Here is a 10,602-nt window from a genome sequence, read left to right as displayed (position 1 = left end):
GTGATCGTGGGGGACGGCGGCTGCGGGAAGACGTCGCTGCTGATGGTGTACGCCAAGGGCGCCTTCCCTGAGGTAAGCGGGCTGTGCCGCGGCACCCCGAGGGGCTGAGGGGGCCGCCCGGTGAGGGCGGCGGCGGTGAGGGGCTGCCCGTCCCCGGCTACAACCGCTTCTCCTCCCTTTGCAGCAGTACGCGCCGTCCGTCTTCGAGAAGTATACGACCAGCGTTACGGTGGGCAAAAAGGAGGTCACCCTTAATTTGTACGATACCGCAGGTAAGGGTTGTTTTTTTCGGGGAAGGGTATTTTTGAGGTCATGCTTTCCATGTCCCCAGGGCTGGCGGAGGCGGTCTGTGCGCGGCCTGGGACAGGGCCCAAACCCAGCCCCGGGGTTTTTCGTAATTTCAGGGAAATACGCAGAAACTTTCTTTTAACGGTGTAAAACGCTGCTCCTGTGAACGTGCCCGTATTTCCCTTCCAGCAGCTTTTGCTGTGTCAACTTAAACCGGGCTGATACTTGAAGCCTGTAAAGCTGGACGTATTTTAAAATTGCTTTTCCATGAGCATGCTTTTAGTGTGATAGCGCAGTTAAGACAGCTAGAGATTAAAGTACAAGCAAAACAACAACTGTTACCTGTTCCATGCATAAATGTGCCCTCCAGAAAAAAAGTGTCACTCCTCTAATGGCAGTTTTAGCTATGGGCTCGTTCATTATCTTAACAACCCAGTTTATTAAGAAAAATCGCATCAAATAACAAACATATCTGAAGGTATTAAAACCCAGTTCCCAGATGCAAAGCATAATACAATCAACCAGGAAAATATTTTAATCTCCTGCCACGTGTGATTGAATAGTGAAGGAGAAAAAGGCTGGTTTGTGTTCAAAATAAAAAGGCTGTAGTAGTAAAAGTTATTTGAAAATGCTGGTAGTTTGTTCAGGTTCATTTTGGGAACTTGTGAAATGGTTTGTGTTCAGCTTCATTCAAAGTTCCTAGACTCTGTTATCCAGCTGTGTTCCTAAACGAACCCTAAAATTGACACACGCTCCATTTCAGCTCAGTGTAAATCACCTGGTTCAGTTCAAGCCTGTGGAGTTGTTCCAAATTTACACCAAGACAAATAAGAACCGAATACAGTCCATATTAATTTTTAATAGTAGTAAAATACACCTTCTTGCATACCATACATGGTATCTGAATAGATGATTTTAAAGGGTTTTAATCTAAAAGTGAATTTTATTGCTGATCTTTACTGCAGTATGGTAAGATACTGAGCACCCAATTTCCCAATATATCATCTTGTGTCAATGTTACTGTTCTTGAATCCAGCGATTTAGATAATGTAGCTTCTACAGAACGGCAAGGCTCTTATGTTTAAGTTTTAAAGGAAAGAGAAGGGCTGAAAGAGGGGTTTCCTTAATATACTGTGTTGGCACCACAGAACTTGCCACAGTGAACTTGTCGAGTTTTTATGTTTGTTCGCTGTCAACGTGGAATTTTGCCTGTCACACAGTTCTTGATACCTGGCTGGCTCATTTAAAATCAAGCTGCAGTTGCCAACGTTTGCCTTTAGAGTCTCTTCCAGGCTTTAAGGAACAGGGGCTGGATCCAGAAACAGCGGTAGGTAGGGCAAGTTCAATATTGCAGCACTAAACTCTCGCAAGCCTGACACAAGTGCCCAACTCCTTCCATCATGCAGGGAGCTCAGCTCTGTGCAAGACCTACAGCCACCAGCAGCCCGGAGAATGCTCGCTGAAGCTGGTGCTGTTGACTTGTCCTACCCTGTTTCCTTGTTCAGGCATGTAACTTTAGCAGAAAGTGTCTACTCTTCCACATTTAGTTCACAGCTATAAATACTGCCTTGGACTGCCCCACTGAAGAACAGAGCGGGGTGTATTTTGTGTCTCGTAAGACACTTTGGGGAGTGGAGATGCCATCGTTGCCTAGTTGTCAGAGCTCTTTGCCATGAAAGTGCAATCGCTTTCCATCTCTCATCTGGAAACCTTGAAACCGAACATGTTGCACCTCCCACAACAGTGTGTGGTCACCAGGCTGCAAGTTGCTGGAGGATGCTGACTCTTGTCTCCTTCCTTCCTTCCTGTTAAATTTCTTTTGCTTTGCGTGGGACACATCAGGATTACCAGGTGCAAAGAAAGGGGGGACGTTGCCACCTTGGTTAAGGCATTTGCTGGAGAGGGGGCAAGACTTGAGTTTTGGTTCTGTTTCAAAGCTGCTTACATAGTTTTATGTTACAGATCTGTGTCATACTCTGTAATTCAAGCAGCTTTTCATCCTCTTTCTGAGGCTGAAAGTTATGTTAAAGGAAGAACTCACTTGAGCACACATTTTAATCCCGTCCTGTTTTTAATAATACGACAGTGATGTTGAATTTCTTAAGGGTTAGACTGGCACCAAGACTTGTGTCCTGTCTTCTAAGTTCAAATAGTGCAGTAAGAGCAGAGCAAGGGGAGTGTCCAGTTCAGGAGGGAAGAGAGCTCCTGTCCCTCTGCTGTGCCGATGCAGCAGGCGAGGTGCAATTTTGGAATCGGTGTTTCACTGTGTTCATTTGCTTCTGTTGTATCGTGCAGCAGCAACTGATTGAATTCCTCTCTCCACTGGGTGATGATGGTCTGGGGTGAGTGTACAGCAGCAATTGCACCTTAAAGAGGAGTCTAAACGTACACCTTACTACTGGAAGTACACTGGTTTAACAGTGCAGCATATTAGCCATATTTTATGAATCATCTTCTGACTTAATGAACTGCTTAAGCTGGTCTTGCTGTTCTCTAAAATCCTAAGACAGCTTTATGCTTGTCTTTTGCTTCTCAGTCTGAAACGCTCCCAAATCATGCAGATGATCATAAAATCATTTAAATGGGATCAAAAGGATGTAAAACGATCTCTAGGGTGAAGGACTTCAGGTAAGTGCCATGTAGCAGTGCAGGGAAGAAAACAAAGCTGTTCTTCTAAAAAGTGTCACTGCATCTTTGTGATGCACCCGCTGTAGAAAGGACTTCGGTATTTTTAGGATCTTGCTAGGAGTAACACTAAATAGAGCTGCATGTCATGGGAAGGTAAAGGACAGGTTCAGCTCTGTGGGCTCTTTAAAGTCAGAAGGATTCTTTGTATTGTCAAGTCCTGTGCAGTTTGAGACTTTGAGCTTGTTTTACTTACTGAAGGTAAAGGACACAAAGTGCCTAAGAATCCACCATTTCAAGCTACAAAAGTTATTTTTTTTTCTTGACAAGAATTTTAGTAACAAATGAAGTTAATGAGTTAGTCTAAAATATGCTAGAATGACTTTTTTTTTGTGAGACTTTTGTACTCTGCTACTGTCTTCCGCAACAGAGACACCTCTTGCTGTTGCAGGAAGTTAGTGGTATACATACGCAATGCATAAAGGCTTTGTAATATCACTTGTCTCGTCTGCAAACTGGCTTTGCAGCTGCTTATTGAATTAAAAGTTTCCATTTCTTGCCGTGCTCGGTAGAGGCAAAGGCATTAAGAGGTAAATTAATTTTTTACATACTCAGGGAGTGGTGTTGATGCTTTAGCTGCAGGTAAAGGTTCAATTTCTGTTGCTGCAGGGTGCAGGGCTTTCTCAGACCCAAGAAGAGAGCTGTGCTGAGCTGGGGAAGGCTGGGGAGGAAGCCGTGCCTCATCATTGTGGGTGCTCGCTCTGACTGACAGGAAGCACAGGCGAAGCCTCCAGCAGGGTTTTTCAGGTCTGTAATGACAGATGCGCAGCAGTCAGGCCTTAAGAGAAATTTTAAAAGGTGGTATGTGCAAGGATAATTTTTCATAACTTAAAAGGGAGGGCGTGCCTGAGGAAGACAAAAACCCCACAACTTTTTAATTGAAGGGTGCCTCCCCCAAGTGTTCTCATCTACTGGTTTTACTGCTACCAAGAATGTCTGTTTCCTGAACTGAGTAGTGGAAAGAACGTAGCTGGTAAGCTCATAACCATGGTATTCCCACAGAGCCTGCAGAGTAACACATCAAAGAGAATTGGGTGCCTTTCTGTGTGCCTGTGAGGGCGCACCATCGCAGGGTTCCATGTCTATCGTAAACCATGAGCGTGGAGTATTACAGACAACACGTGGCCATACGTAGGAAGTGGTTGACTGGTCTGGACCCGGTGGCAGGATATTACATTCTTCCTGATCCGCTGGCAGTTGGTGGTGATGAACAGTACTGCTGTACCTTAGGACAGCACATACCAGTAGACTCCTGGGCTGGCAAGTCCTGACTATCATTTACCCTCTCCTGCCAATGGCAATGGATGCTGAACTCATATATGGGCTGAGCAAGTCAGTCTTGCACGTCTCTGGCGGTGAATTGGTGAAGGGGTGAGGGAGAGCAGACAGAGGTGAACGTGAGACTGAGACCTGTGGTTTCACTTCTTCCCCAGTTCACCCTCAACCATCACCCGAGGTCCCACCCCCTCGCAGCGCCTGACTGCAGAGACATGGGTTATGCAGCATGTCAGAGGGATGCAGGAGTGCGATCTTTGCAAAGAATTAGGAAGTTTTAGGTGAATTCAGTTGGATGGAATTTTTTCTTTGAAAAAACAAACAGGGTCTTTGATGCTACAGTGAAGTGAGGAAGGCAGAAGAGTCACAGATATGCTCAAACGTAGGCATATATTTGACCGATTCTTCCACAGCATGCTTTTTGTTAAGTGGGAAAGAAAATAGCTACCTGTGCTTGAGGAACCACGCTTATGTGCTTTGCATAATACATTCAGTTACTGCTTAGGTTCAGCCCCGTTCCTTCATTTTAAAACTCTTCTACTAGAAGACCTAAATCTGCCAAATTAGCTCTGACCACAGACTGAGCAGCTTTACAGAGAAAAAGTCTCCCAGGCCCTTTCTTGCATTTTCATCAGCAGCACTTAAGGACAGGGGGTGAAAGGGATTGTTTTCAGTGAGAGGAATATCGATGTTTAGACACAGCTTGATCTGGGTCTGTTACATCCTCAGCAACTGAAGAACTGCATCTGAGCTCTTAAAGAATAGCTTCCTCTCCTTCCAAGTGGGCGCTGCAATCATCCGACCATAATACAAGTTAAGCAATTACCATCTAACCTTCCCCCTGTGGTCTCTGCATTATACCTTGTTCTGTGCTCTGTATTTGAAATTCCAAATATGCATGGAACCGCATCTTACACAGCAGCATTTTCTCATGCGTTTATTTTCTCAGTTTGCTTAAAAAACCATAACTGCACAGCTGGTTTTGAAGGTGAAGGTGCAGATCACTGGGGCGTATCTATCATTTTTGACTTGCAATACAGCATATTTTTGTCACATCATTGAAGACACCTCTTCTGTTACCCCATCCAGGACGGTATGGTTTTAGCTGTATGTTCTGATTCCAGGCAAACTAATGTGTTTCTTCCAAGGGTACAGTCCTGTCTGCCTCACAAATTGCCAGCAATAACTTGGAGGACCTTTTGCTTTTACAAACCACGTTAGCAGAGGCTCAGAGGCATGAACTCGAACAGGGAAAATTACACACAGTGCATAACACTAGAGAAAGTTAGGAGGGAAAAAAATACGTTTGGCCCCTGATGTGGTTAATGCATTTAGAGGATTATCTCAACAACAAAATGGTAAATCGGTTGCAAACAAGTAGGTGGATTTGGGAGAATAAGAAGGGCTAAGCAGCACAGTCTTTGCTCTGAATGTTTATACAACATGCATAATTTTGTCAATGGTCTATTATTTCTGTATTAAACACTGTGGAATCAATCCTTCTTTGTTCTGCACCTCGCCCACAGAGGATGCTGCTCTTGCGGGAGCTCAAATACAGTGGTCCAAAGCTAAGATTCCTCTTTACAAACATCTCAGGCAAACTAAGTGATGGCTTATCCAGTATTGCCTCGTATTAAGCTGTATCTCGATCCATCATTTAAATTAAGGAGCAGGGCAAAGTATTGTAGAATTATTTGCCTTCTGGTATCTGCAATTCTTCAGATTGCAACTGGAGACAAGCATGTTGGCTAGAGTGATGTGCCTGGGGACTGAGCAAGGTCCCAGGGCAGGTAGTTGGTATAAAGTTGGGGCACGCTGAAATTTTCAGCATCCCTTCATTTGAAATACCAGTAAAAGATCTGAGATGTGTAGCTGCCCTGTAGGGCAGTTTCCGGGCTGTGCGCATGTTGCTAGATTGTGGGAAGGAATGGCATTCCCAGTTCTCATTTATGGAAATTCAGTGTATCACAGAGATGTACCCGATTCCAGGGGCAGCATTCAGGTGGCAAATAGATCTTCTACAGACCGCTCAAATCACAGTTTCTTCTTTATTAAGTCTCAAAAAAAAAAGCTCAAAAAGATTGTTTTTTTTCCCTGAGCTGCCAACTATGTCTGGCAATTACTGCTTTCTTGAACTTAATTTATCAAAGTCAGACACCTTCAGACCCCAGCACGGTGATTACTGCTAAGTCATATGTACAGCAAGGGGAAGAGAACAGGTCTGAAGCAAATTAGCTGCTTCTTGTCAGATCACGTGCTAGAATACCCCTAATCAGAAGTATGACAAAGCCCCTACTTTTCCAGAATTCAGCAGCATCCCTAAGATCTGTGTAGTCCTGCTTCAGAGACCAGTTAAGCCCAGCTCATGTTGCAGTGTGTCTTGTAAAATCACCTGCATGCTGCTACAGCGAGCAGCGGTGCTGGAGGCACAGCGTGCTAATCGCTGCGTCCTCTCAGCTCACTGGGCTGGGAAAAAGCAAGTTTGCCACTTAAGATTTTTACTTCAGCATTCACATCTAGAAAATACAGAGTTTCTTCTCCGCACAGCATCACGTGTGCAAATGTATTTGGGAGAACAGAGCCACTGCCAATTTGCAAATGTTTTAATCGATAACTGTCAAATTCCTCTTGCTGATTTTGCTTGCGAGCAGCAACTTGGCAATCAGCAATTAGAACTGCTTCTAAGTACTTAGCAGTTGGACAAAGCAGGCTTTTTATTAAATCTTGCCAAGGACATGTTTTATATTCTAAAGCATGAGGTTTGCCAGTGAAGAGGAATCTCCTGCATTTAAGGGAAGGAATTTTACAAGTATAGAAAACTTGCCATCTATGCAATTACAGTACCATATTGCTCTTGATCTCAAGTATGTATCTTTACATATTCCCATCATAGTGCTTGTTAAGGACAAAGATTTCTTTTACCAAAACATTCTCTGTCTTTCAGGGCAGGAGGACTACGATCGGCTACGACCACTTTCTTACCAGAACACAAATGTCGTGTTAATTTGTTACGATGTCATGAACCCCACTAGCTATGATAACGTAGCAGCTAAGGTAAGAGGCTTTTGTAATTGCTTCAACCTTTTAAATGAATTAGATATGCCTGATGTATGACAAGATGTCAGATTAAAAAAGCTGATGCTTTTACTGTCCTGTACCCTGGGCGTGTAGATGCACAGATCACTCATCATGTGCTGAGCTGCAGGTCACGGACCTGAGACCTGGAGCTCACCTCTCCAAAGTGCTCAGAACTGGGGTTGACTCCGTCGTGCACTAAAAACATCAAACACCAGTGGTGAAATCACTGCTTTATCTGTAGCGATGTCACACAACCAATGTTGCACACAAGCATTTTAGGTTCAGGTCTATTTCCATCACATGCATATTTAAGATCGAGGAGAGAGGTAGACAACCCCTTGTCTGTACTAGGATTTCTGTAGTGCTCCAAAGTAGAAGTTAGCGTTCTGTACACAGCACCAGCAAAACAAAGCAAGGCTTGGTCCAAATTCTGCTTTTAAATACAACTTTAGAGGAGCTCTTCTGAATTGAAACAGATGTTAAATAAGTGCTTTGGCATAGCAACAGATGCCACCTGTGTTTTTATGAAGCAACTGACTTTGGGTAGGACTTTTAAATGTTTCTGTAATGTAAATAGTGCATGTTGGACTCCTGCTGCTAGACTAACAGCTTTCAAAACTCAAATTGCAGCATATATTAAATGCTGGTTCTGATATGTGGCTTTATTGCTTTGATTTCAGAAGGGGGGGCAGGGGGAAGCCAGATGTAAAAGTTTTGTTTTTCTACCATCAGTGGTATCCTGAAGTGAATCACTTTTGCCGAGGTGTCCCACTGGTACTGATCGGCTGCAAGACAGACCTTCGGAAAGACAAAGAACAGTTGCGCAAGCTGAGGGCTTCTAAGCAGGAACCCATTACTTACAACCAGGTAAATAAAAGTGCATTTAAAGTGCTATCTTCGTCACAGGAGATAAAGCACACTTACTTCAGTGGCATTGTTCCTCACAAGTACAATCACAAATACTCCACAATTAGGTGATCACAGTGTCCAGATAAATAAATTATTGATAGTCAGCACTAACAGGGGTTTCTGTGAGTCTGTTTTGGAAGTGGCCAAATCATCACCCATTTTTAGTACCCAAATAAAGAGAAATTTGAAGAGCACTTTGCATATCTGAAAGGACACTACTACCTACACCTTCTAGGCTCATTACATCTCATTCTTGTTTCCTTTCACAGCTGGGTTATTCCTATTACAAATCTGTAAGCCTCGACAAGTTTGTTGGACTCCCTTCATAATTTTTATTAGGATACATTGCTCCCATCACAGGTACTTAGGTCAGGATTGTGCGAAAAACGGGAGGTGGTGGGATGCACTTTACAGGATTAAAAATACTGACTGTTGTGGAAAAAAATGTGTTTTGCAAACCCTGTTTGAAAATAAATCCTTTCAAGAACAATAGCAAAAACATCTGGAGGCTTCTCTAACATAAGAGACTTTTCTTTGAAGTCTCTAAAGTAATCTAAAAAACCTCTACATATTATCAAATGTTTTCAATTTAAGTATTAAAAAGCAGCGAGACTTACAACTAGTGTTACAAGACTGGCATAGCTGTCCTAGGTACAGAGGAACTAGTCAGTGGTGGAACAGTTTGGCCCAAGTCACACCAGACTTTTCTGCCCCAGTCTCCCACATTTTTTTTTTTAAACTACAAAGCCATCCTTCTCGTCTCATCTTAGAGCAAGAGCAGCAGCTTTCGAACCATTTGAGGCACAAATCCAGAGAACAAGGTTAAGTGCACTAAGACCTTGAACGAATCACTTCTTTTACTAAACAGCATGGAAAAAAACCTGCAACTGCATCACCACTAAACCACGCTGGGACTTTGAGCTCACACACAAGATGAGATGCCTGACCTGTTGCTTTGTGAACAACTGCACGTTGTCTCTCATTTGCATTAATATCTCCCTTCATCACCCTCACACGTGAGGCTCAGGGCAAGAAACAGACACTTGGCAAGTCTGCTGAGGCCTCATGAAATTAAATTCCATGGCCTACACGATGCACAAACTTTGTCTCCTACATGAGCCCTCCCACTTGGTTTTTCTCCCCTGAAATATATGCTACCTCAGTCTTTTACAGCTGATGGCATCTCGAATCGTGCAACACGATGCTTCCGATGCCAGGCACAGAGGAGCTGAACAATATCAGCCAGCACTGCAGCTTGCAAACAACTGAAAGGAGACAAACTTAGCTTAAATATGCTGAAGAAAAATCCCCCTATAGAAGCCTGAGTGTTCAAATGACCCCACTTCAGGGCTTTATAATGAATAAATGCAGAGTTTGTGAGCTGTGGGCTGCAGACCTGGAAATCACACCCTAAGGCTCACAAGCATTCAAAACTGGGGGCTGACTCTGCAAAGACAATGAAAAGATCAGAAGCAAAGTAAGAAATCACTGTTTTGTCTGTAGTGATTTCGCATAACCAGGATTGCATGCAAATGTTTTAGATTCCAGTCTGTTCCCATTGCGTGCATTTGGGCGAGGTTGGGAAACACAGGCACCCATTTGTGTATATGAGGATTTTGGCTGAGCCTTTGTGATGCTCCAAAGCAAAATTCAGGGTTCCTGCATGTGCACCAGCAAAAAACAAGACATTGGTCTGGATGCTGCTCTTGCATGTGACATTTATTACTAAAGGTGACATCACATAATAGTTAAGGTCAGGCCTGAAAAAAAATACTGCCATGTAGGCATCTTATCCTCACTTAAGTATCTACCTCAGCATTTCTTTTAAACAAATTTAATATTGAAAATATTTTTACACTATCAGCAGTCTGCATCTTTGAGTCTCTAATGCACTGAACTGTTAGGCCAGGCTCTAGATCAACATAGGGGAAAAAACCCTAGTTTATTTAACAGTGCCTCAGTTTATTACCAATGCCACTTACACCCTAGCACTATACTTGAAGGCAGCTTCTTTCTTCCTGACCTCACAATACAAAGATGTAGAAAATAATTCCCTTTCCCATCTCACTTTCCTTCTTTCATACATCAGGTTTACATCTTTCCTTACCTTTTGTTCTTTCCAGGGTGAAGCAGCTTGTCAGCAGATTAATGCAGAAGTTTATCTGGAGTGCTCAGCAAAATGTCGTGAAAACATAGAAAATGTTTTTAAAGAAGCAACAACCATTGCACTGAATGCCATGAAAAAAGCCAAGCGCCAAAGGAAACGGACAGTGTGCTCAGTGTTATGATCTGGACTGCAAGAGAGCACTGACTGCGCAAGAGCAAAGTGATTCAGATTTTAAAAACAGTTTAAAGACCATCTTTTTT

At 43.3% G+C, this 10,602-nt stretch overlaps 1 protein-coding gene across 1 annotated transcript in view; it reads left to right on the top strand.

Annotated features, from left to right (window-relative positions):
- RHOF (ras homolog family member F (in filopodia)) overlaps window positions 1-10,602 on the top strand; it is a 13,092-nt gene extending 2,490 nt beyond the window's left edge. The window contains exons 3-7 of the mRNA XM_009880344.1: window positions 7-72; window positions 185-272; window positions 7,193-7,302; window positions 8,059-8,193; window positions 10,359-10,602. Of these exons, the coding sequence (XP_009878646.1) occupies window positions 7-72; window positions 185-272; window positions 7,193-7,302; window positions 8,059-8,193; window positions 10,359-10,523 (564 nt within the window). The 3' untranslated portion in view covers window positions 10,524-10,602. The remainder of the gene's footprint in view (window positions 1-6; window positions 73-184; window positions 273-7,192; window positions 7,303-8,058; window positions 8,194-10,358) is intronic.

The sequence above is a fragment of the Charadrius vociferus genome, unplaced genomic scaffold (genome assembly GCF_000708025.1).
Source record: "Charadrius vociferus isolate BGI_N301 unplaced genomic scaffold, ASM70802v2 scaffold332, whole genome shotgun sequence".
Lineage (NCBI taxonomy): Eukaryota > Metazoa > Chordata > Aves > Charadriiformes > Charadriidae > Charadrius > Charadrius vociferus.
Note: the sequence above shows the minus strand (reverse complement) of the source record. Positions and strands in the feature narration are given on the sequence as shown.